Here is a 27,148-nt window from a genome sequence, read left to right on the forward strand (position 1 = left end):
GGTCATGGCACGTTCATTTCAAGGGGCTGGCTTGTAAGTGTAAGGACCTGCCCCTACTGCCCCTCTCAGGAAAGCACAACTCTTGATGCCGTGTGGTTAATCAAAAGAACTTTTACTGAGAGACAGTGGTTGCAGTAAGGCCAAGTGAAATCTAACATTCCTGCGCAAAGCACCAAGCTATTCTTCCCCCGCAGAAACCCCAACCCCCTGACAAGTGCTGAAAGGTTGTTTTGAGAATGCTGAGGTACGGGCTCAGCGACCTTGGAGTCAGGCTGGAACCGGCTGGGAAGGAGTCCATTCTGTCTCTGAAGACTATCCACCTCCCTAATTCCCATGTGGTCATGGGCTGTTTTTGCCAAAAATTGGAAGAAAATGCCAGTTTGGGGCAAAAAAATGTCACAAATTGTAAGCACATGACTATGGAAAGCTGCAAATGGCAGTAAATACACAGTGGTTGCTGAGTGCCTGAAATATCGTCATGTGACCACAGGGAGAGAAACAGCTGTTGGTTTCGGAATCAGATCGTAAGTACCTTTGGGGAGGTCGCTAACCATAACAGTCATAAGACTACCTGAACCTCCATATAATTTTCATAGCAACAACAGAGAATGGAATGGAATGGAATGGAATGGAATGGAATGGAATGGGATAGGATAGGATAGGATAGGATAGGATAGGATAGGATAGGATAGGATAGGATAGGATAGGATAGGACAGGACAGGACAGAACAGAGAATAGAGAATAGAATGAAGGGACCATAGAGATCTTTTAGTCCAACTCCTGCTCAGGCAGGAAACCCTATACCATTTCAGACAAATGGCTCTCCACTCTCTTCTTAAAAACGTCCAGTGTTGGAGCATTCATAGCTTCTGGAAGCAAATTGTTCCACTGGTTAATTGTGCTGTCAGGAAATGTCTCCTCAGTTCTAGGTTGCTTCTCTCCTTGATTAGTTTCCATCCATTGCTTCTTGTCCTGCCCTCAGGTGCTTTGGAGAAGAGGTTGACTCCCTCTTCTATGTGGCAGCCCCTGAGATATTAGAACACTGCTATCATGTCGCCCATTAAACTAGACTTATCCAATTCCAGCAACCATTCCTCATATGTTTTAGCCTCCAGTCCCCTGATCATATTTGTTGCTCTTCGCTCACTCGTTCTAGAGTCTCAACATCTGTAACAAATATCATCCACAAATGCTAACAATGTAGATCTTTTGCCTTCACAATTTCGAGTTATCTAAAAGTGATCTCAGGAAAGGCAACTTCACTCCAGTGCCGGGAGATGTGGGTGTCTATGAAATTCTGTCTTAATTAAGGAATTTTGGATTGTATCAAGAATTTCCCAGCCTTGTTTATAGTGAGTTCCTTTATAGTGACAAATCTGTCTTACGGATCCCAAATTCTGTCTCAACCTCGACGGCCCTTCAAGATCTCTTCCTGCAATCTTTGTCTTTCTTGCTTTCTTGTCTCAGCAGTCACAGAATCTGGAGCTCCAGCAGGAAGTGGCTTTCTCTGATTTCTTAGAGAGGTTTTCTTCCTAACCTTGGGGATGCTTCTTTTAGGCTTTCACATCATCCAGATGATGGTCTTCTGTGAAGTAGGGGAAGATGGGAATAGCACTGGCCACTGGCAGTACAACTATGATGGGCGGCTTTTCCTTGGCTATGAGATGAAGACCGGCATCTGGGCAGCAGCTGACGAAGCCCAGGGGATCAAACGGGAGTGGGAGAAGGGCATCGAAAAGCGTTTGAAAGGTTACCTGAAGAGTACCTGCACGGAGTGGCTGCAGAAGAACGACTACTACAGATCGAAGACATCCTTGAGGGAAGGTATGGAGAAACAGCCAGAGAGAAAGTATGGGAGCTGGATCTGCTTAAGTGGTGCAAGTGTTTCCTGTGTAGGTTTGCTGGCAAAGAACAGGCCAGATGACCCAGTTGGCTTGTTTTCTGCTGGCAATCGTCAGCCGATGTGCTGCCCCACTCACTCACACCCACGTAACTGTGGTTTAGTGAGTTTATTAATGTTCCCCAGTAATTCCCTTTACCAATATTCAGAACTGTCCCCATAGGCCCAGCCACAAGCAAGCCAAGATTAGTCCACAAAGCAACTGGTCAATAGTCCATAAATAGGTGAAAGTTTCTCAAACAAATATCTTCACCAAACAAACTTAAATCCACCAGTAACACGGTTGTGAGGAGAATACCGCTTCCCCGCTGACTTTGCTTGTCGGAAAGTCATAAAGAGTGATCATAGGACCCCTGGACACTGCAACCATCATAAGTACAAGTCAGTTGCCAAGCATCTGAATTTTGATGATGTGACCATGGGGATGCTGCAACAATCGTCAGTGTGAAAAACTAAGTCACTTTTTCCTGTGCTGTTGTAACTTTGAACCATCACTAAATGTTGTAAGTCGAGGGTTACCTGTATTTAATCAAGTGCTTTTATGTTTGTTTTTACGGCCGAAAGAAACTATTCAAAGCAGCTTGATTTATTTGGAGACTCCTGCTTCTGGTTGCACGTGCGATGCACAAGTCAAGCTGATTTCCGGGGAGGCTCAATTTTGATTCTAACACCCCCCCCCTCTTTTTTTCCAGTTCCTCCAGTGGTGACGATGAGTAGCAGGGCAGAAGCTGATGGTATGGAGAGGCACGTCTGCCATATCCACGGCTTCTATCCCAGAGAGATTGATGCCTCCTGGACGAGGGACGGGGAGATCTGGGAGCAAGACACCCTCCATGGCTCCGTGGCCCCGAATTCAGATGGGACCTACTATTACTCTCTCAGGATCCAGATCAATCCCAAAGAGAGAGGCCGCTATCGGTGCCATGTGGAGCATGATGGCTTGCAGCAAGCTCTGGACGTGGCCCTGAAGGGTGAGAGCCTGCAGGGAGGGAAAGGCTGGCCTCGTTTTACAGCTGGAGGATTACGGGAGAGAAATTGTGCCCAGATTAATAATAATAATAATAATAATAATAATAATAATAATAATAATAATAATAATAATAATAATAATAAAAATAATAATACAAAAGTAGTAGTAGATTTCGAAAGGACCTTGGAGGTCTTCTAGTCCAATCCCTGCTCAGGCAGGAAACCCAATACTATTACAGATAAATGGCTGTCCAGTCTCTTAAAACTTTCAGTGTTGGAGCATTTACAACTTCTGGAGGCAGGTTGTTCCACTGATTAATTGTTCTAACTGTCAGGAAATTTCTCCTTAATTCTAGGTTGCTTTTTTCTTTGATCAGTTTCCATCCGTTGCTTCTTGTCCTGCCCTCAGGTCTGTTGGAGAATAGCCACACTCCCTCTTCTACTAGGTATCATGTCATCCCTCGTCCTCCTCTTCATTAAACTAGACCAGGGGACTTCAAACGTGGCCCTTTTATGACTTGTGGACTTTAACGCCCTGGCTGATGAATTCTGGGAGTTGAAGTCCACAAGTCACAAAAGGGCCAATCAATCAATCTTGTCAGGTAATCCAGACAGGAAGCAGGAGCAGAAGAGTTAATTCGAATCAAATCAAATCAAATTGAATACTTGATTTGGCCACAGGTGATTAGACACACAAGGAATTTGTCTCCGGTACAGAAACATTCAGTATACTTGCAAGGCAACAGAGAAAACAATAATACAGCTCGACTTACAATCACAATTGAGCCCAAAATTTCTGTTGCGAAGCGAGAAATTTGTTAAGTGAATTTGCCCCATTTTACGACTTCTTATAATTGTTAAGTGAATCACAGCAGTTGTTAAATGAGTAACACGGTTGTGAGGAGAATATGGCTTCCCCACTGACTTTGCTTGTCGGAAGGTCGTAAAGAGTGATCATAGGACCCCTGGACACTGCAACCATCATAAATACAAGTCAGTTGCTAAGCATCTGAATTTGATCATGTGACCATGGGGCTCCTGTGCTTGACGGCCTTTCTCCTGTGCTTGACGGGCTTCTTCCTGTGCTGCCAGCTCTGCTTCCTGTTTGGCAAAGGAAGCATGTACTTTCTTTGCTTCTAGGTGTGCACATGCCTCTGCCAACTTGTTACTTATTGTTGAAGTCCTGGAGCGAGAGGATCTAGCGGAGTGTACTGTGTGTCTACTTGATGTGGACCTATGAGATCTAGTCTCTTGCAGGACAGCAATGCGGTTTGCTGTGTGTCTACTTGATGTGGACCTATGAGATCTAGTCTCTTGCAGGTCAGCAATGCGGTTTTTTGCCTTATACTTTGCCCCTTGCACCAGGAGATCTCTGCTGGTTCAGATCCTCAATTTTAATTAATTCTGTTGAGGAATCGTCTACATTAGAATCATTAAAAAAAACCTATGTATTTTGTAGACAGCCGCTGGTAACGTTCATAAGCTGCTGATAGGCGATCTATGGAGTCTATTAATTCAGTAGGATTACCATTAAGGTTGAGCAAAATTGTTATGGCGTGTGCGGTTCTGTCCCATAACTGTGACAGATTACTGGAAAATTCATCTTTCTTTGCCTCATAAATTTCTATGAGTTTCTGGGTTGGTTTTATTGTATGTTTGGGTCTTCCATCTTCTTGATGCAATTCAGGGTTGTCTGGCTGAACCAGTTCTTCAAAATCAATGAGACATTCCGCCATGGCTAAGACAGTTACAGAAATTTTCTAGATATTTTCTGATTAAATTTGGTGAACTTCGCTATTTGACCACCAGGGGGCACCTTCTGTGTGGTCAGAAACTTCAGGGAAGTTCGACTATTGGCCACTAGGGGCACTTTTTGTGTGGTTAGGGACTTCAGGAAAGTTCACCCTTTGACTACTAGGGGCACTCTACACGTGCCTGAGGACAAGCCTTTTAATTGCTGAGCAGCCACTGGAATGCTGCTTGTGTAGGTGAGTACTTCAATGAACTTCACCTCTTGACCACTAGGGTCGCTGTTTGGATGCAAGCCTGGTATCTTCCCTAGCTTAAGTTGGAACATTAAGTGAAGCAACTGTTCTTCCCTATGGCCACAAGTTGTGAGCCGGTTTGAAACCCTTGGAGGAACTCTCTCTCCGTGTTAAGAGCTAAACCGTAGGCTGTAACTTGTCACTGACAGAGGTTAATTGCTCCCTCGTTCCTTTGTTTAAGCTAGTGGGCTGGGTAGGATTGGTTTGCTTGCTGAATGATCTCCTTTTTGGAGATTTAAAACACCTATTTTAGGATTTTAGATCATTTTCCTATCATATAAAAATGCTTGCATAGCTTGCTATAAGTGTGAATCAAAGTCTCTCTCTGTATACAAGCTTTCAGATGCATTTCAAATTTGCAGACAGTTTAAGTGTTTCAGTTTGGCCAAGAGTCACTGTCTGTTACTTGGCAACTAATTGCTTAATGGCCCTTTTATTGTTGTTTCTCAGCAATCTTTATTGCAAGAGAGAGAGGAAAGGAAAAAAAATTGCTAACTGGCAAACTTTTTGTTGGAGCTCAACTTTAAAAACCAATGGCTAATAGCACAGGATGATCTCTGTAGAAATGCTTGCATGGCTAGTCATAGGTTTCATTTGCAACTGGCAAAATTTGTTTGAGAAAAATTCAACTCTCAAGACAATGGCTATCGATGAATGCTTCTCTCTTTGTATAATAACATCCAAGCTTACAAGCTGTTGTACAGCTCGCATTCCTAAGGTGGTGGTGAACCACCAAGAGCTGGTTACCAGGACAACAAATTGTTTTATTGTCTATCCTTAATAGCTTAGCCAGAGAGGAAGGGTTCTTTTTCAAAGGTAAATCTCTGAAACTTCTAGAGAAAACTATTTGAAAATGCAGGCAGGAAATTTCTTTAAGCTTTCTTTTGGTTTCACAAACTTGAAGGTTGCAAACAAACAGTCATTCTAAATTGCAGGCAATAACTGGCAGAGAGGCAATGAGATGTTTACTAGCCTTTTCAAACAAAGGTTCATAGGATGTTATCTCCAAATCCTTTGTTACCTCTGCCTTGCTCAAAAACAACATGCACATGAAGGATGCAGAGAGAAGGAATTCAGATTGCATTTCCTGACTGTTTAAACTTGATTGTAGAAACGTTACAGACTTTAAATTGCATATTTTAGAAATTAAAACACATTTCTAACTGGACTTTAAACTTCATTGAGGTAAACACATGCAGCCAGTAAGAGTAATTGTTATCCTTGACTTCTTACTTGTACACACACTATGCAGCCAGTAAAATTGATCACTGATTTTTCACTTAAGTTTTGCAGATAACATGCATACACAATGGATTGCAGGCAGTAAAAATTAATAACTGTCTTTTGACTAAGCAAGGATGCAGAGAGAAGGAATTAAAATTACTTTAAACTTGATTGCAGAAACATTTTCTAACTTTTGTTTGTTGAGCAACATGCAGACAAGAGGAATTTAAAATCATCTTCTAACTATTCTGGATCGAAGCTGTTGTGCTATAATTAATCTCTTGTAAGACTTCTATGGTCTGTGTAAGCAGATATAATTAACCTTAACAGGTCTCTCCAGATAGTTTGAACTCGTAGAAACACCTTTTATATAGAAATACCTTTATTGCAATTCAGATGACATTGTACAGCATTTCCAAGATATTCCCGAGGTGTCTCCAAGGTTAGAAGATGATAATGCTCCCAGGGTCTGCATATTGGGACCCCATGTTTTCTCCTAATGAAGCATGGCTCTCTAGGGAAAAAGGAGGAGGAAGTCCATCCCAGAAAGGGGAGGGGAAAGGAAATACATCATAGGGTAGGAGGGTCTGACTGCCCACACTGTGATTTCTCCACACAGCCACGTGGTGGCAGCACAGGGATGCTGCAGCGGTCGTCAGTGTGAAACACTAAGTCACTTTTACCTGTGCTGTTGTAACTTTGAACAATCACTAAATGTTGTAAGTCAAGGGTTACCTGTATTTAATCAAGTGCTTTTATGTTTGTTTTTACGGCCGAAAGAAACTATTCAAAGCAGCTTGATTTATTTGGAGACTCCTGCTTCTGGTTGCACGTGCGATGCACAAGTCAAGCTGATTTCCGGGGAGGCTCAATTTTGATTCTAACACCCCCCCCTCTTTTTTTCCAGTTCCTCCAGTGGTGACGATGAGTAGCAGGGCAGAAGCTGATGGTATGGAGAGGCACGTCTGTCAAATCCATGGCTTCTACCCCAGGGAGATCGATGCCTCCTGGACGAGGGACGGGGAAATCTGGGAGCAAGACACCCTCCGTGGCTCCATAGCTCCCAACTCAGATTGGACCTACTATTACTCTCTCAGCATCCAGATCAATCCCAAAGAGAGGGGCCGCTATCGGTGCCACGTGGAGCACGATGGCTTGCAGCAACCTCTGGACGTGGCCCTGAAGGGTGAGAGGCTGCAGGGAGGGAAAGGCTGGGCTCTTTTTACAGCTGGAGGATTACGGGAGAGAAACTGTCCCCTGATATATAATAATAATAATAATAATAATAATAATAATAATAATAATAATAATAATAATAATAATAATAATTAGTAGTAGTAGTACTAGTAGTAGTAGTAGAGTTCGAAGGGACCTTGGAGGTCTTCTAATCCAGGGCTTTTCAACCTTTTCACTAATTGTACCACTTTCAGAATATGGCAATATTCAAGTACCACCAGTCACCTAGCAAGGTGTCAAAAACATGATAAAATTTCTTCTTAGTTCTAGTTTGCTTCTCTCTTTGATCAGTTTCCATCCGTTGCTTCTTGTCCTGCCCTCGGGTGCTTTGGAGAATAGCTTCACTCCCTCTTCTGCTACGGTATCATGTCACCCCTCATCCTCCTCTTCATTAAACTAGACCAGGGGACTTCAAACGTGGCCCTTTTATGACTTGTGGACTTTAAATCCCAGAATTCCTTAGCCAGCGTGCCTGGCTGAGGAATTCTGGGTGAAGTCCACAAATCACAAAAGGGCCACGTTTGAAGACTCCTGAACTAGACATACCCAATTCCAGCAATTGTTCTTTATATGCTTTAGCCTCCAGCCCCTTGATCATCTTTGTTGCTCTTCTTTGCACTATTTCTAAATGCTCAACATCTTTTTTACATCATGTTGACCAAGGCTGGATCCAGTATTCCAAGTGTGACCTTACCAAGGCATTTTAAAGTGGTATTAACACTTCGTGGGATCTTGATTCTATCCCTGTGTTTAATGCAGCCTAGAACTGCATTAACTTAGCTAGAACTGTATTAGGTTTCAAGCCTTTGCCGCAGAACTCCCTCTAATTCCTGGCAGCTGATTCCTGCCAGAATCCATTTTGGAGCAGACCAGTTTATCCAGCTTCTTTGATAGCCACAGGGTTGCGTGTCAGATGGCATGTCACAGAAGAGCAACTAAAATGATCCAAGGCCTGGAGACCAAAACGTACGAAGATCGGCTGCGGAACTTGGGTTTGGCCAATCTAAAGAAAAGAAGCAATAGGGAAGACACGATAGCAGTATTCCAATATCTGAGAGGCTGCCACAAAGAAGAGGGGGTCAGGTTGTTCACCAGAGCACCAGAGGGAAGGAGGAGAAACAATGGTTGGAAGCTGATCAAAGAGAGAACAAACCTGGAATTAAGGAGAAACTTCCTGACAGTGAGGACAATCAACCAGTGGAACAGCTTACCCCCAGAAATTGTGGGCACTCCATCGCTGGAAATGTTTAAAAAGAGACTGGACAATCACCTGTCTGAGATGGTATAGGTCCTCCTACTTGAGCCAAAGTCCATTTCTATTTCTATTTCTATTATTTCTAATTCTATTCTATTCTGTTCTGTTCTGTTCTATTCCTCATTCTCATTCCTACTCTCCTCTCCTCTATACTCTATACTCTATATACTCTATACTCTACTCTACTGCCCAGCAGAGAGTTTTTAAATGGGGTTTTATATTTTATATTTCTATTTCTATTTCTATTATTTCTATTCTATTCTATTCTATTCTATTCTATTCTATTCTATTCTATTCTATTCTATTCTATTCTATTCTATTCTATTCTATTCTATTCCATTCCATTCCATTCCATTCCATTCCATATTCTCATTCCTACTCTCCTCTCCTCTCCTCTATACTCTATATACTCTATATACTCTATATACTCTATACTCTATACTCTATACTCTACTCTACTGCCCAGCGTGGAGCAGAGTCCATCTGCCAAGCAACCATGTGTTTCTCAAAGATGCTGGCTGAAAAAAACCCTTTCAATCCTTCAGAAAGATTGCATTTCTTAAGCATTGGAGAGGAAAGGAGATGCTGACTGTTGAAGAATGAATTTTAAAGTTGACTAAATTAGCAGAGATGGCAGAATTAACTGCCTTGATTAGGCAATGGACTAGACAGCTTTATAAGAGAGTGGAAGTCATCTGTGGACGTTCTACGCGTTAAATACAATTTCAGATGGTTTACGGGGATTTGAAGATTAGGATAACGTTTGGGTTAACCTATTGGCTTTCTTTCTTTCTTTTTCAATATATATTATGACATTGGGTCGATTTGATTGTTAGATACATAGATTCCCTCATCTGGAATATTTGTTTACGTGATATAGTATTTTGCTGAATAAGGATGGGAAAACATATAAGTATTTGTCGACCTGTTAATGTAAAGGGAGGAAAACCTATCAGTTTTTTAAAAATTCATCTTTCCGCATCCAGCTGAAAGATGGAGTTTATGTTCATTGTTAGATATATCTGACATTTGGTTTTTTCTTTTTCCCTTCTTTTTTGTACACCTCAAATTTATTTTTCTTTATTTTCACTGTTAATGTTCGATGTCTTTGGTTTTTTCTGTTTTGTATTTTATTCTTGTTGTCCATGAGGTCGTGATGGGTTGGACAGGTCTTCGCAATTAACAACAACAACAAATTTTATTCTTGTTAATAAATGAAAATAAATATGTTTAAAAAAAGAGAGATAGAGATTCTGCTTGCTGTCTTTGTGCAAACACAATCTTTTCAAAAGTAGAAAGACTTTTCCCAACACTTCAGCCTTCAGAAAGTTATCCTTCAGAGTGAATAGCATGTAGAATATGTGGAATTAAAAATTTTGACGTCTCCTCTGACATAAAGACACCTGACATTTCTTAACGTGGTAGATCCCTTATCTTTCTCGCTGTTTGAGATCTTTTCCCCCCAAAAGTAGATATTTTGTGATTTGCTCCTTCTCTCAATCCAGTTCCAGAATCCAGTTCCAGTCTGGGGCTTATCATCGGTGTTAGTGTGGCTGGCCTTATCTTGGTGTGTGCAATTTCTGGGATCTTGGCATTTCTCAGTAAGTATCCTTTTCTGGCTGATTGAAAGATGGGTCAATTTCTCCCACGTGTCTCCCTTTGTGGGGGTTAGCTAATTTGTTGCTTACTTCCTGCTTGCTTGTTTATTTATGTATTCATTTATTTATTACCTGCCTTTATTATTTTCAGGGTTGTAAACATATCCAACACACCTTCCTCTTATTTTTTTCTCTGCAACAATAACCCTGTGAGGTGGTTATGTGAGTGGCCCAAGGTCACCTAGCTGGCTTTCATGGCTAAGGCAGGACTTGATCTCAAGCCTGGTCTTCTGCTTTTTAGCCCAGTGCCTTAACCACTAGACCAAACTGTTTCTCTTCTTTTTCTGGGCTTCCTTTTTTCCCAGTTTTCCCAGAAGGCCTAAGGAGCATCTGAGATCTCAGCCTCTTGCTGGGATTCCAGTCTCAGTTCAGCTGAGTCCAAGGTTTGGACAGTCCTGCCTTCTTCTGAGTTGGGAAGAGGCATTCCAGTTCTGTCCCTCTCAAAGGCTTTGTTCGAAGAGAAGGGCTTCAGTGAAAATCTTCCTCCCCTCCCAGCTGCTGCTTCTGCTGCTGCTTTCTTCATTTCCCTTCCCTCCTGGGGAATGATCCCTTGATCATTGATAAGCCAGTGATCCTGTCAGGGAATTGCACAGCAGCTGTCCAAATAAAGTCAGAGACACTGACAAGAACTTGTAGGTTTATATAAATAAATACATTTAACATCTCTATAGACAGCAGACCACATAGTCAGGCAAACAGGAGCATCGTGAGGTAAATCGCAGAGCCCAGAAGCCCCACAGAAGAAAAAAGGCGGGGAAAAAGGACACTCCCCCTCCGCCGCACCCACAGCGACCAATCACAGTGCAGTTTGCCTCAGGCAGGAGCCAACACTCTCCAACCAATCAGTACATAATTAAAAACAAATATACATGATGCCTAAACAAATGGCAAGTCGAAATGAACAGGCACGTACAGTAGCTGCCAAAGTTTCATTCTTGACATATTGTCTCCCCAAAAGAAGAATGGATCTGGAAATACATAAAAACAAATATACATGCATATAGGCATGGATTAGGAATTAAAACCCCTAATCCGTGTCTATATGTATGTATGTTTGTTTTATTTTTTTAAATTCTATGAACTGGTGTCTGGGAACCTCAAAGTTAATTTTGCTTTGACATTACCAATAAACAGTAAGATTTTCAGAAACAGAATGAACCTGATGATTTGTTTGGATCCTCAAGCTGGATGTTGACAACAGCTGTGTGTTTTGGCTCACTGCACAACCCCACTGCTCCAGCTACTAAATTTAAATATCTTAACACGATCCATTTGTATCAAAGCCAGGATCCTGGGATTCTCTGTCCTAAGAGAGGGACTGATTTGATCATATTTGGTAGACCTGTTACCGTGTGAGGTTGGCATGCTTTGATTACTGATTGCGTCGGCAATGTCTTTTGGTTGGATCCAGAAGGCGTACCGTCTCTGTTCCTGCTCCTCCTTCTGGAAACAGGGCAATAACCTCCCCTCCCTGAGATTTGGTTAGTCCCAAATAGAGGTGGGAAGGCCTGGGAAAAAAACCCAGAAAAAAATGGGGAAAAACAGGGGTGGTGGTGTTGTTTCTGTTTTTTTTTTTCCTTTTTTTTCTCCAAAGCCATTTGGAAAAAAATGGACAAACTGTGTTTTCCCCAGTTTTTCTATTTTTTTCATGGCCTTCCCATCTGTCTTCTTTTTGGAGAATCATTAAAGTCCTATTCCCCCCCCCCCAGACCCTGGAAACCCTTTTTCAGATTAACAGATTTTGTTAAAACGCACCAGCTTTTGCAATATGCATCTTTTGACGTGAGGTCATTAACATTTACACCTTCCCATCGCTGACTGGCTTCCCCTGGGCTTTTCTCCTAACATCTCCTCTTTTTGCTTTCTCTTTCTGCAATCTAGAATTCAGGAGAGGAGAGGATGATCCCAGGAATGACCCTTCTCGTGAGTAGAAATATTACCAAATATTTTTTGTTTCGCATGTCCAGGCTGATGAAATGTATCTGAGAGAAAATGCAAGCAAAGATGTCGGTGAGAATGACAGGGTAGGATTAGGGAACAGTCCAGGTTCAAAGTTTTCTCAGCCTGCTATAAAAATATTATGGGCTGCCTGGAACCGTTCAGGTAGGTTTGTCTGTTAAGATTTGTATCCCATCTTTATTATTTTATTACTGTCAAGGTTCCGACTGATGAACCCAACCGAGCAAACACCTTTGAGAAATTCCAATCTCTTAATGTAAAACTTTATTGAGTACATCATTTTGGCACACATGAAAGCAAAACCAGCTCTGGCAAGATCCCTCCAAAGCCCACATAATAAAAGCATGGAGTTTTCCCTTCTACCTCTGGGTCAGGTCACTTTGCCCAATCAGGTGGAAAAATATTGTTATGAGAAAGTCTCTCTGTGTCTGGTCAAACACATGATGCAATGTCCTTGAGTCTCACGGTCTGGCTTCTGAATCTTTGATGTCTGCATTCCAAACCCTTCCTTTCCCTCCCCACCTCCCACCCCAGGAGCTCATTGGCAGCTGAAAAGCAAGAATTATCACACCAGCAAAATTGTCCTTTGAAACTTGACAATTACTTTGTATTTATTTGTAAGTAACTCATTGTAGGTAACAGACACAGTACTCTTCTTCCTTCTGTTTTCTCCACCACAACAATCCTGTGAAGTGGGTTGGGTTGAGAGAGAGAGCGACTAGTCCCAGCAGGCTTTCATGCCTAAGGTGGGACTAGAATTCACCATTGCCTGGTGATCGACTGAAATTCATCCAGCCTGTTTTCATATGTAAGGCGGGACTAGAACTCACTGCCTCCTAGTTTCTAACCTGGTGCCTTCACCACTAGACCAAGCTGGTTATACACTGGCGCCCCTCCAATCAGCTTCTCTGCTGTGACCACTTGGCTGCAATTCTGTCTGTTTGGACCATCAGCTTTGAAGTAGGGGAGATGAGGGAAGGAGCCAGGAGTAACTTTGACCCCCGAAATGGAAGGTCTCCCTGAGAAAGGAGATCTGGAAGGAGAAGGGGCGAGATGACTAGGCTGGAGGGAAAAATCCTTCATGGTGGTGGTACTTAGGGATGGAGGAGAAGAGAAAAAGAGAAGTCTAGTAGAGAGATGAAGAACATATCCAGGAATTCATCTCTTCAGGGAGGTGATTCATCAGTAGGGGGCAGAAGCTTCCCATTATACAACTAGATGGGAACTTCCCTGTTTTTCTCCCTTTTGCAGCAAAACCCCAGCCACTCCTGGCCAGGTTGAACTGAATGCTGGCACTGGAGAAGGAGAGGAGTTTCTCTCCTACAATCAGGGACTCCTGCAACCTCTTCTTGGAGGAGGAGAGCTGTCCCCAGATTGTTGAAGAGGCCATTTTGGAAGCCTTAAGAACTAACAGACGAGTGTAGTGTGTTGGCTGCTGCTCCTTTGCCTGTCTCCTGTGAATTGCCATTAAATAAATTTGAGGGCATCAAATCAAGTTCAGTTCCTGGTGACTGTAGAGGCAAAAAAGGCTTCTCAATCTCCTTAACTTGGTCGATTTTGGTCATTTCTGCCTTCTCATCTTTTTCTATAGGTATACCCCCACTTAATGACCAGTTGCGGAACAACCATTTGAATTTACAACAGAACTCCTCAGAGGTATTTGCAACCAGCTTCCAAAATACTAAGGGCTGCCCGTCTCCCCCCCTCACAAACACACACACACATACACACACACACACACCTCTCCATAGCACTTTTTGCAGCTTCCTGTAGCCACATGACCACGTTTTCCTAAAGGTGCTTTTTCAGGAGGCAACTTGACTTTCTTGTTTTTCTTTGAAGACGTTTCGCTTCTCATCCAAGGAGCTTCCTCCGCTCTGAGTGGATGGTGGGGAATGGAAGGATTTATACTCCTTGAAGACAGCTGGTCATTTGCCTTCTTTTAGAGAGTCGTTGAGGCCACGTGGAAGAATGCAAATGACCAGCTCTCTGCAAGGAATAAAAATCCTTCCATTCCCCACCATCTGATCAGAGCTGAAGAGGTTTCCTGGATGAGAAGCTAAATGTCCTCAAAGAAAAACAAGAAAATCCAGTTGTCTCCTGAAAAAGCAATTTTAGAATAATCATGACCTGGATGACTGAGAATCTCCATAGGCATGACCACATTTTGGGATGTTTTTGTCAAAACCCAGCATTTACTTGCAGTTTTCAGCAAAACCAGCCCCTGGTGAACAATTGACTGCCTCAAAAAGAAGTTGTAAAATTGGGTCAGTCACATGGGTGACCTCTTTTACGACCACCATGACTTAGGACCATAACGGGCAGGCTCCATTCTGGTCATAAGTTGGAAACTCCCTTACCTCCCTCCCCCTTGTCAAGCCAAAACATTTTATTTTGAGGGGTCCTTGATGTTCTCTGACCTTGCTGTCAGCAAACAAAACTCCTTACTAGCACTGATGATGTTACCTAGTTAGGTAATAAAATGTCTGCACGAAAACAAGCAAGCTCAGAGAGCACCAAGGGTCCCCTCAAAGCAATATTTTTCAACCTGAGTAACTTGAAGATGTGTGGACTTCATCCCCCAGAATTCCCAAGCCAGAGCTACAAATACATTTCAACCCTGAGCTACAAATATACTCCTTTATTGGTACATTTTATTTTATTCCACCACCTAAATAAAACCCATATTAGTTTGAGCTGGGGGACAACTCATCCCAAGAAGAAAGTCAAGGTCAATTCTGGTTACTCAGAGTCACACTCCAGCTTGAAGTCACCCACCAGGATAGACCTTGGCCTCCTGGGTTGTCCTCATTCAGGAACAAAAGCAGATGTTTTTTGTCACTGCAGGTCTGTCATTTTAACGTCCTTCTGCAGTGTTGAATTGACCATTGTTTGTCCTGTGTTTTCTCTGTAGTCTGAAATGATGCTGTGAATTGAGATGGGAGCACAGGAAACATTCCCACATGGCTCTTTGTTCATGTCAAGATGTCAACTACCTGGATCTGGCTGAGCTATTCGGACTGCAATTGAATTGATGAAATGTTTGCAAGTGTATTTGGATGTTTGTAAGCTTTGTAACTGCTCAGCTGAGTCAGGAACTCTGGGAGTAAAAGTCCACAAGTCATAAAGGGGCTATCTTTCCCCACCCGTAATAGAGAACGAAGGGATCATATCAGTCACCGACTGCAGAATAAACCACTAGTGCCTCTGGAGCCTCATTCTTGCCGCTTCTCCCACTGTCCCTCCTCTGCGGCTTCTGATTGTGTGGAGCCAGTAGGGGCACCTCTGAAATATTGGAAAAATATGACGGGCACCATCCCCCCAAAAATCAGGAACACTGCTTTCAAAGAAAGCCACTGATATCTGACAAGATTCCTAAGAATCTTAATATGTAGTGATGGAAATGTGATCTGTTTTGAACTGCGCCCTAGCAAAACACTGGATTCTTTCACCTCCCTTTCTTTCTCTTTAAATTCACTTTCTAGATCAGGGGTCTTCAAACTCGGGCCCTTTTATGACTCATGGACTTCAACTCCCAGCATTCCTCAGCCAGGCATGCTGGCTGAGGAATTCTGGGAGTTGAAGTCCATGAGTCATAAACGGGGCCGAGTTTGAAGACCCCTGTTCTAGAACAGCGGCCTGCAAGCTTTTGAACACCAGGGACCGGTTCTGTGAAGGGAGGGTCTTGTGCGGACGCGAGGGGGCCTAGTTCCGCGTGCTGCCTTGCATCCTGTTGATGGGGCTTCCCTTGTTTGCATGGACCGGTGCCTGTCCATGTACCGGGGGTTGAGGTCCCCTCTTTTAGATTATCGTCACCTACCAAAATGCCAAACTATTATTGATGGCTGCCTCCTTCCCCACCCCTCACCCCACCCTGTTGGCCCAGCCCCAATTCCCCCTTGCTGCCCTCCAACCCTCTTTGGGTAATAATATTCTTAGTTATTAAATGTGTATGATGCCAAGTTTCTGTAGTGCAGGCAGTCCTCGACATATGTTCACAACGGAGCCCAAAATTTCTGTTGCTAAGTGAGATGATTGTTCAGTGAATTTTGCCCCATTTTAACAACACTTTTCTTCACGGTTGTTAAGTGAATCACTGCAGTCGTTAAGTGAGTAATAAGGTTTTTAAGTGAATCTGGCTTCCCCGCTGCTGGTCATAAAGTCGCAAAAGGGGATCACATGACAGTCGTAGCTATGAGCCGGTTGCCAAGCATCCAGATTTTTTTTTATATAAGATTTTATTAATTTTTCCTTACATACAATAATAATTTGTCAGCCAACGTGCTGTCTGAATTTAAAAACGCTAATACATATTTAATTCCTAATCCTTTATACTTTCCTCTAACCATTGATAGAGTAAGAGCCACGTTTGATAATGTTCTGTTTCTTCTTTTTCTTTCAATCTCATAGTCAATCTGTCCATCTCTGCGCATTCCAGTATTTTTTTTAATTTTTTCTTCGTCTGGTGGTATTCCTTCATTTTTCCAATATTGCGCAAATATTCTTGCCGCTGTTGGGACGTGTAAATTCAAATATAGGCTTTGTTTTTTAATCTTTTCTGGCATTGTACCTAGTAGGAAAAGTTCAGGGACACTGCAACCGTCGTAAATATGAAGCCAGTTGCCAAGTGGCCGAATTTTGATCACATGACCATGGGGATGGAGTAATGGTCGTAACTGTGAAAAATGGTCAGAAATCATTTTTTTCCCGATTCTGTTGTAACTTTGAATGTCACTAAAGAAATGGAAGTCAAGGACTAGTCCCAAAGACTAATAAGCTCAGGGCTGACTTAGTATTAAGCAATATTGAAAAGATAATTTTATGGCGCTTTTCCTTAAACGGAGGGAAAATCTGACTTGCCGTCATCTAGATGAAGACTTTCTGTGGATAAATGAAACAAATGAAACATGGGACTTATTGATACAGCTACTGTACAAATTAAATTAAAAATACCTATATAAATGTGTCAGAAATATATTTGTTTTGAATAATTTTACCCTAGAGAATGTAATTACAAAATTATATTTTTGCCTTTGCAAGTACAGATAGAATTGTAATGTGTGAACATATCTTTTATCTTTTTGATCCAGCTTTTTTTACTCAAGTTTTTTCCTTCTCTTCCACAATGTATGTATCCATCACTATTGCTATTGTTTTTCTGTTTTGTTCTTTAAATAAAAAAAGCTATAAAAATAAAAAGTGCACACTGCCAACTACTCCAGTATGCTCGAGTCAGCTCGGTGCTATTCCAGTTTTAAGTTTTCCCTAAGGTAATTTTTCAAAAGGCAACTGGACTTTCTTTGTTTCTAGAGTAGAATAGAGCTGGAAGGGACCTTAGAGGTCTTCTAGTCCATCCCCCTGCTCAAGGAGAAAGACATACACCATCTCTGACAAGTGACTGTCTAGCCTCTTCTTAAAAACCTCCAGTGATGAAGCGCCCAGGATTTCTGGAGACAAGCTGTTCCACTGGTTAATTGTCCTCACTGTCAGGAAGTTTCTTCTTAATTCCAGATTGCTTCTCTCTTTGATCAACTTCCAACCATTGTTTCTTGTCCTTCCCTCTGGTGCTTTGGTGAATAATGTAACCTCTTCTTTGTGGCAGCCCTTCAAATACCGGAACACTGCTACCGTGTTTCCCCAAAAGTAAGACCTGGTCTTATATTATTTTTGCCTCCAAAAGAGGCATTAGGTCTTAGTTTCAGGCGGTGTCTTATATTCTTCATGACACCTGCCTCACCTCGCTGCGGCGGCACCAACAGCCCCATCCAGCAGGAACTGGCATGGCTGCTGGCCAACTTCTGCTGCGGCCGCTCGCATGCTACCCTACGGAAGATGGGCAAGGTAGACCTGGTCCCCCTCCACCGTTTTGGAGCCTGAGGGGAGTGACGGTGAAAGGCTCTTCTGCCGTTATGCGCCGCTAGATGGGCTTTCTTCATGCTCCACCTCACAAATCACCTCCCTGGCGACAGCTGTGGCCGCCGCCTCCCTCCGCCAGTCCTCCGTCGCCGCCACTGGAGAGAACAGAGAACGGGGAGGAGGAACAGTTCTTTGTAGCGGTGCAGAGCAGAGAAGAGCACTTGCTTGCCACCCTACCATCACCCCGTGTCTCCCTTCTCTGTTCTCGAAATGGCAACCCCGTGTCCTGTCGCTTCTCCTCCCGGTGCTGCTATAGATCTTGGCGCACCATCGCCCAGCTGTTCCCTCTTCCCGAAAGCAAAAGATTTCCTCGCTAACCTGCTTTCCAGCTCTGGCACGTTTCTCTCCTGCTGCAGGGAAACAGAGTTTGTGGGACTAAAAAAAGTTCAGTCAGACCTTCCAACTTCTCTAAATAAATAAATAAATAAGTAAGTAAGTAAATAAATAAATAAATAAATAAATAAATCTTGCTCTGTTCCCTCCCCCACCTGCCTTGCCTCGTTGTGGCAGCAGCAGCGGGATGTGCCACGCGGCCCATTGCGGCAGCCAGGTGGGACGGAGTGGGCGGGATCCTAATTAGGGTTTATTTTTTGAAGTGGGGCTTATATTAGACCCACCCCCACAAATCAGGGTAGGTCTTTTTTAGGGGGTGGGGTTTATTTTGGGGGAAACACGGTATCATGTCTCCCCTATTTCTTCTTTTCTTTAGACTAGCCAGATCCAAGTCCCACAGCTGTTCTTCGTATGTTTTAGTCTCCGGGCCTTTGATCATCTTAGTTGCTCTTCTCTGAATTTTTTCCAAACTCTCAACATCTTTTTTGTGATATGTTGACCAAAATTGGCTGCAGTATTCCAAGTGTAGGGACGCGGTGGCTCAGTGGGTTAGGACGCTGAGCTTGTCGATCAGAAGGTCGGCAGTTTGGCGGGTCGAATCCCGAGTGCCGCGTAACAGAGTGAGCGCCTGTTACTCGTCCCAGCTTCTGCCAACCTAGCAGTTCGAAAGCACGTAAAAACGCAAGTAGAAAAATAGGGACCACTCCGGTGGGAAGGTAACAGCGTTCCGTGTGCCTTTGGCGTCTAGTCATGCCGGCCACATGACCACGGAGACGTCCTCGGACAAGCGCTGGCTCTTCGGCTTTGAAACGGAGATGAGCACCGGCCCCTAGAGTCGGAAACGACTAGCACGCGCGTGCGGGGGAACCTTTACCTTACCTTTATTCCAAGTGTGGTCTTACTAGTTTTTTATAAAGCAGTACTAATACTTCATGTGATCTTGATTCTATGCCTCTGTTTATACAACCCAGGATTGTGTTAGCTTTTTTGGTTGCTGCTGCACACTGCTGGCTCATCGTCAAGTGATCGTCCATTAGGACTCCAAGGTCCCTCTCACAGTTACTGTTTTTAAGCCGGGTCTTACCCAGCCTGTACGTGTACCTTTGATTTTTCCTGCCTAAATGTAAAACATTGCTTTTCTCCACACTGAAACTCATTTCGTTAGATAGGGCCCATTGTGCAAGTTTATCAAGATATTTTTGGATCCTGAGTTTATCTTCTGGGGTGTTGGCTACTCCTGTCAGTTTGGTGTCATTTTCCTTGAAGATGTTTCGCTTCTCATCCAAGAAGCTTCTTCAGTTCTGACTGAATGGTGGGGAATGGAAGGATTTGTATTGAAGAATATAAATCCTTCCTGTCGAGACCGACTCACAGTTTCATCTATATTCTGCTTCACTGGCAGGTTGACAAAGAAAGGGACGAAGTGGGATGCTATTAACCCAGTTGTATAATGAAACATCTACAAGAAAACAACCAAGTTCAGAGAGCACCAAGGATTCGACAGTTCAACTCTGAGCATTCTTCTATTGTTATCTTCCCTCATTTTTTGTGTCCACAGAATGTGTTAGTTGTTTAGTGCCAGCCATTGGCAGTTCCCCAAAAAGGTCATCAGATGGAGGCAAAGAGGCTTCTTTGCTTCCACTGATGAGCCAAGGGTCTCGGACCCACAGCCCCATTGGCGAGAGAGTTTTATGGTCAGGGAAGGGCCAAGACCCCCCATAAATACCTCTGCACGAGGGGCTGCTCTTTGTTCTTTGTTCCAGTTCTATCTCTACTCCTAACCTCTATTTTAGTCATGTAATACTAGCTTATTTCCTTTTATTTTATTTCTCTCTCACATGCAGGCATGAATGCTTTCATGCCAAGTATTTCTTTCTCTTTGATCTATCATGAATAAAGCTAATATGATTGCATCTCTGCGTGATGCCTTTGCTTGGAAGCACCTTTAACGATTCATTGTGAGAACACCTCACAAGTTGGTAGCCAGAGGATGGTTTAAAGGAAAGCTTCCAAGCCAGCCAGGAACTAGCCAAAAAGATGTCTGGAAGACCCAGCTCCAATCCATTTATAACAGATGGCAGGACTTCTACTATCGTGACCAGGAGTCATCGATCGAAGACAGCCTCCCTGCCTACATCCAAGACTTCAGTCCCTGAAGCAACCTCAGCTGCAGATGAGAGCGCAAATGACCTTCATTCCGTCAGAGGATCCAGCAGAGCGTCCAGGACCCCTTCACATGCCTCTCTACAACTGAACGCCACAGAGGAGAGCATACAAGGTTTGCAGACTGTCCAAGACTGCTCAGATGCTGCAGAGACGGACCTGGCTGAAACCAAACGCCGTGTGAGTAAGCTGACTGCACAGGAACATGAAGAGCTGCTTAAAGAGATCTTTGCAATGCAAGGGAGGGGGAGGGGGCCCCAGGAAACCGCACTGGAAGCCTCAGAACCCCTGGTGAGCCTTTCCCTATCGACCACGAGGCTCCCAAATATGGCGCCTACCACCCTTAGTGACCCCGGGACCCCAGGGCTTTTGGCACGAACCCCCCGCCCAGCCGTGAGCTACAACTTCCTGGGGCAAGCGGAAACAAGATGGCTCCGCCCACGTGGTCTGGCACAGGAAACAAGATGGCAGCCCCCACTAAATCTAACAAAGACTTGATTTCTTTAAGTCTGGAAGGCCAGCAGTCCCTGGCATCCAGCCAAAATTGCCAGCAGTCCCTGGCATACAGCAGAAATGACATGCAATCCCTGGCTTCCAGCCAAAACAGCATGCAAAATCCTGAGTTCTCCCCACCACAAAGCCTAAAGGCCTATGATGGCGATGAGATCTGCCCAGCTGATACTAATACAAGTACAAATGCAATTAAAACGGCCATCCAAGTCCTGACTACGGCCCTGGGGGCCAAGCAGACGTCGGGGGTGCCCCCCCCAAGGCCTCCCATCCTCTCCCCAGGGCCCAACTGCCGGGGGGAATCCAGCCTGCAGCCTCCCAACAACCAACCCCTGCGGCCTCCCACCTTCTCTTCAGGTCTTCAGGACCAGCCAGGCAAGCCAGGCAATGATGAAAATCCATGTGCCTTTAATTCTCGGGAGAATCCATTGCGGCAACTCCGAGCTTACAAATCTGGGCTCCGCCCCCCCAATGCCTCATGGGAAGAAGGGAGAAATCCTGAACAACGCCCTCCCCAGGGTCACATGGTTTCCGGGCACGCCCATCTGGAATTACTAAATAAGCAACAAGAAAAAATTCCCTCCTCAACCACTCTAGGAAACACTTTTCCGCTTCCTTTTACATCAATGGACATCTCAGATTTCTTTGAATATGGGTCTGAGTTTCTAGCCACAGATCTTCCTAGAGATTTTAAAAAGCTGCAACTGGGGGGAGAAAATTATAGCAGTTGGAGTAAAGATATACAGCTATATCTCTTAAAGAATGGGATTCTACAAATGGTTCAGAAACCACCCCCTCCCCCATGGGGACGTCAAGAAGAGCTGCGACACTTGCAGGCTTATTCTGCTCTACTCAGTTCACTGGACAATAACTTGTTCCCTAGCATCCCAGCTGGTCTCAGAGCTGCTCAGGTCTGGGAACTGTTATACAAATTATTCAACAGCAATACCATTGGTTCCATCACCAGATATACAACTGAGCTTTATACAACCAAACTGAAATTTGGTGCCAGCATGCCTGAACATCTTGCAAAATTAAAGGCACTCAGGGCAGAATTGATTTCCAGAGATTTTCCTGTGTCTGATGTGAACATGCTCTCCATAATTTTTACTTCTCTAGACAGGAGTTGGAGCAATTTCATTGTTTCACTCGAAGCGGTCAAGAGGGAAGACATAAATCTGTCCTACCTCACAGGGAGACTGATCGAAGAAGATCGGAGAAGGAGAAATGCTGGAGAATACGCCAGAGTCACCACTCAGCAAGCCAGAAGGGGGCGCCACAACTCAGAGCAAATTAATGCTCTGCTTAAATGTTTCATCTGTGGCTCTGAGGAGCACCTCAAGAAAGACTGCCCCCATCAACATCAAGCCCCTAAACGTGGTCCCAATCAAGTAAGAGGCAAAGGGCAAGGAAGGGGGCGTGGCAGGGGCAAGGGAAATTCACTGCATACTTGTTCCCTCACCCCCACAACAAAAGCTGATAGCTCCACTGACTTATGGTTGCTGGACTCTGGAGCTTCTTCTCACATTACTAATATGAGTCAAGGTTTTAAAAGGTTAAAGAAAATTACCTCATCTGTCAAGGTTGCAAACGGTGATACTGCTTCACTTGTTGGGGAGGGTTTTGTTTCTCTACCTGGACTTGGGAAAGTTGAAGGTGTCTTGCATGCCCCTTCCATAGCCAACAACCTTTTAAGCATCACCAAATTGTGTGACGATGACAAAGTGGAAGTCTTATTTCGCAAGGGGGGAGGTCATGTCACCCGGGACCAGAAGGTCATTGGAAATATTACCATAATAAATGGCTTACCATATTTTTCTCCCAAACCACCACAGCCTGCCCCAAGGCTTTCCAAGGGCAGTGTGGGCAAGGAGCCTGAATCTCAGCAGGCACCTACAGCACCACTCAAAGCAACCAGAGCCAAGAGAGTGTCAATGGGGAAGCCAATTCACAATAAGTGTGTCCACCTCATGCACAGAAGGCTAGGACATGCAAGCTTCCCTGTAGTTAAAAAGATGGGAGAATTTGCTGAGGGAGTCCAGATCAAGGACTGTGACGTGTTTCTGGACTGTGCCATTTGCAAGAAAACAAAGAGGAAGGCTGCCCCTATACCAAAGGTGTCATCCCGTAAGACTCAATACCCATACCAACTAGTACATGTTGATTTGGTTGGGCCTTTTACACCATCCCTAGGAAAGAAAAGGTATTTTCTCACTGCCGTTGATGATTTTTCACATTACGGTCACGTGTATACTCTCACAGAAAAATCTGAAGCCTTTGACGCCATAAAGTCGCTGTACAACTTCGTAGAGACCCAGTACAAGACCAAGATCGCACAATTGCAGAGCGATCGCGGGGCTGAGTTCATGTCTCAGAAGTTCCAGGACTGGGTAAGGCGTAAGGGCATCCGCCATTTTCTAACTGCACCGTTCACCCCGTCGCAAAATGGTGTAGCTGAGAAAAGGAATGGAATCCTGCAAACCATGATGCGTAGTCTGATTGCAGACGCAGGTGTCGCAGAATCATACTGGGGGGAGGCAATTCATTATGCCAATTACACCTTAAACCGCACCTGGAGCAGTGTTGTGAACCAGACCCCATATTTCCTGGTTCACGGTAGGAAACCAAATCTGGCACATTTGCGCGTGTTCGGTTCCTATGCATGGGTACACATTCCCAAGCAGCTGCGGAAGAAGGGGAGATCTGTTTCTCAGAGACTAAGGTTCTTGGGCTATGCTCCTGGCTCCAAGGCCTATCATTTCCTGGGAGAAGGGGGCAGGCCTGTGACTTCCCAATCTGCCTCTTTCGAAGAGGAGGCCAATTGGACTCAGATCCACTCAAATGATCTGAGCCCATATGCCAACCGACCCAGCAAGGACACCCCGACCGCGACATCACCAGAGGCGACCTCGTACCCTGCCACCGACGAAAGTGAGGAACAAGATCAAGATGCGTCCAGTCCCACCCCCAGCGACACCTCAGAGACCCGCGGAAGAAAAGAGCGGTGAGTGGCAGAAGGTAAGGAGGTCAAAGCGGCCCAACAAAGGGGTCCCGCCAAAGAGAATTGACATTGGCCACATCGCGTCTGTCAACAGCGTTGTGGTCACCCCAAAATCCTTCTCTGACATCCAGGAGCTGCCCATCGAAGAGCAGGAGAAATGGCAGCTCGCGATGGAGAAGGAAATGCAGAGCTTAAAACAACTCAAGGTCTTCACCCCCCAGCAACCTCCAAAGGAGAGGAAAGTCATTGGCACAAGGTGGGTTTACAAGGCCAAACCACTTGCCAATGGTCTCTACCTGTATAAGGCCCGTTTGGTAGCCCAGGGCTTCGCTCAGCGTTATATGGAAGACTACTCGGAGACTTACTCTCCAACCGTCCGGGCAGAGAGCGTCAAGGCCGCCCTCGTGACTGCAGCCGCTCTGGGAGAAGAGGTTTTCCAATTCGACATCCAGACGGCTTACCTCCACGCCAACTTGGACCGGCAGATCTACGTGAGAGCCCCACCTGGCTACCAGCAAGAAGGGGGAAATACATGGTTGCTCCACAAAGGGTTATATGGTCTTAAGCAGTCAGGGAAATTATGGTATGACTGTCTTAGAAAGAGTTTAGAACGAGTTGGTTTCCATACATCTCATGCAGATCAATGTGTTTTCACACGCAATTCCAAGGGAACCACAGAACGGGTGTTAGTTTATGTGGACGACCTATTATATGTAGGGCCTAACAAGAAAGGGTGTGATGAATTTGCCAAGGCCCTGGAAGAAAAATTTACTCTGAAGTCTTTGGGGCGGGTTGACAAGTACTTGGGTGTGCATATTTTGGCCACTAAAGGGGGGTTCGCTCTATCTCAAAAAGAAAAGATAGAGGAATTACTGGCCAAATGCAAAATGACAGAATCTAATCCTACGCATAGCCCAATGCAAACCGACTTTTACAACCACACCCATAAGGACGGTCCTGAGTTCACAGATAACACGCTTTACAGATCTGTGATTGGCTCCTTGCTATACATCAGCAATTGGAGCAGACCTGACATAGCTTTAGCTGTGAATCTATTGTCTAGGCATGTGGAACACCCAAAGGAATTCCACTGGACTGCTGTTAAAAGGGTGCTTAGATACCTAAAGGGCACAGCTGATGCCCTCCTTATGCTAGAACCAGAGAAGGGGAAGACGGCCCAGCTCTCCGCTTACTCAGACGCAGACTGGGCTGGCGACACCAAAACTAGACGGAGCACTTCTGGTTTCCTCATATTGCTAAATGGCTGCCCAGTACATTGGCATGTTAGGCAGCAAAAATTTATTTCTTGCTCCACGGCCAAGGCTGAATTTGCCAGCCTGTCAGACACGGCCAATGATTTGACTTGGTTCAATGAGCTGATAACGAGCATCTGGGCATCTCCCCCTCTTCCCATCCAAATTCTAGAGGACAACACAGCTGCCATTGCAATCTCGGAGGCTTATGCAGTAGGATCTAGATCTCGCCATATAGACATACGCTATAGAAATGTCAGGCAGCTTACCAAAAAGGGTTTTATACATGTTGAGCACTGTAATACAGCTGACCAGATAGCTGATCTGTTTACCAAGCCTGTTCCCATTGACCGGCACAACCTTCTGTGTAAGCGTTTGTGTTTGGCCTTCTGAATGTTTTCATGCATGTCTATGACACCTGCTCGCCCCTTACATACATTCACTGGTCCCTGTCATTGGCTGGCAAGAAGGGGAATTGTTAGATGTTTAGTGCCAGCCATTGGCAGTTCCCCAAAAAGGTCATCAGATGGAGGCAAAGAGGCTTCTTTGCTTCCACTGATGAGCCAAGGGTCTCGGACCCACAGCCCCATTGGTGAGAGAGTTTTATGGTCAGGGAGGGGCCAAGACCCCCATAAATACCTCTGCACGAGGGGCTGCTCTTTGTTCTTTGTTCCAGTTCTATCTCTACTCCTAACCTCTATTTTAGTCATGTAATACTAGCTTATTTCCTTTTATTTTATTTCTCTCTCACATGCAGGCATGAATGCTTTCATGCCAAGTATTTCTTTCTCTTTGATCTATCATGAATAAAGCTAATATGATTGCATCTCTGCGTGATGCCTTTGCTTGGAAGCACCTTTAACGATTCATTGTGAGAACACCTCACAGAATGCATACTCCTCCCTTAAAAGATATGCAATGCAAGTAAAAGATGGATTACCACATCTGCATTTCTACAAAGCTGGTTTCTGCTTGGGGGAGAGAGACTTGGTGCTATTAAGAAAAACTGGGCATGCTTTTCTGCCTCGTTAAAATTCTTTGAGGAAATATAATATTCTGCCCTTTTAATATTTCCTTCTCGGGGGGGGGTGTGACTTCCCACAACTGTTTGCTTGCAGTTTTACTGGTTTTACTTTGCCTCTTTTATTCCTGGAAAAAGAATTTTGATTCTCCAAAGCCCTGTGTGCAAACATTACATTACATTTAAAGTTGCGGGGGGGGGGGGGGCTGATGGAAGCGGGTGCAGGATGAAGCCATGCAGGCTCCTGCTGGATGGGACTGTTGGTGCCACCGTTGCAAGGTGAGGCAGGTGTCATGAGAAGTATAAGACACCGCCCGAAACTAAGACGTAATGCCTCTTTTGCGGGCAAAAATAATATAAGAATGAGTCTTACTTTCCAGGAAACACGGTAGCAGTGTTCCGGTATTTGAGGGGCTGCCACAAAGAAGAGGAGGTTACGTTATTCACCAAAGCACCAGAGGGAAGGACGAGAAACAATGGTTGGAAGCTGATCAAAGAGAGAAGCAACCTGGAATTAAGAAGAAACTTCCTGACAGCGAGGACAATTAACCAGTGGAACAGCTTGCCTCCAGAAATCCTGGGTGCTTCATCACTGGAGGTTTTTAAGAAGAGGCTAGACCAGACAGTCAAACACAAGGCCCGGGGAGCCGGATCCGGCCCACGAAGTGGTTTCATGTGGCCCGCGAAGCCATCCTGGAAACAGT

At 44.5% G+C, this 27,148-nt stretch overlaps 1 protein-coding gene across 1 annotated transcript; it reads left to right on the forward strand.

Annotated features, from left to right (window-relative positions):
• Positions 1-1,578: 1,578 nt before the first annotated feature.
• On the forward strand, positions 1,579-26,479 carry LOC310633263 (uncharacterized protein; the record flags this gene model as incomplete). Its single annotated transcript, XM_083350961.1, has 7 exons — positions 1,579-1,825; positions 2,594-2,872; positions 7,047-7,325; positions 10,142-10,231; positions 12,170-12,211; positions 13,839-13,903; positions 26,312-26,479. 7 exons carry the CDS (start codon positions 1,579-1,581, stop codon positions 26,453-26,455), a joined length of 1,146 nt encoding a protein of 381 aa, XP_083207087.1. The 3' UTR covers positions 26,456-26,479.
• Between the last annotated feature and the right edge of the window lie 669 nt (positions 26,480-27,148).

The sequence above is a fragment of the Vipera ursinii genome (assembly GCF_947247035.1).
Source record: "Vipera ursinii genome assembly, chromosome: 2".
NCBI lineage: Eukaryota > Metazoa > Chordata > Lepidosauria > Squamata > Viperidae > Vipera > Vipera ursinii.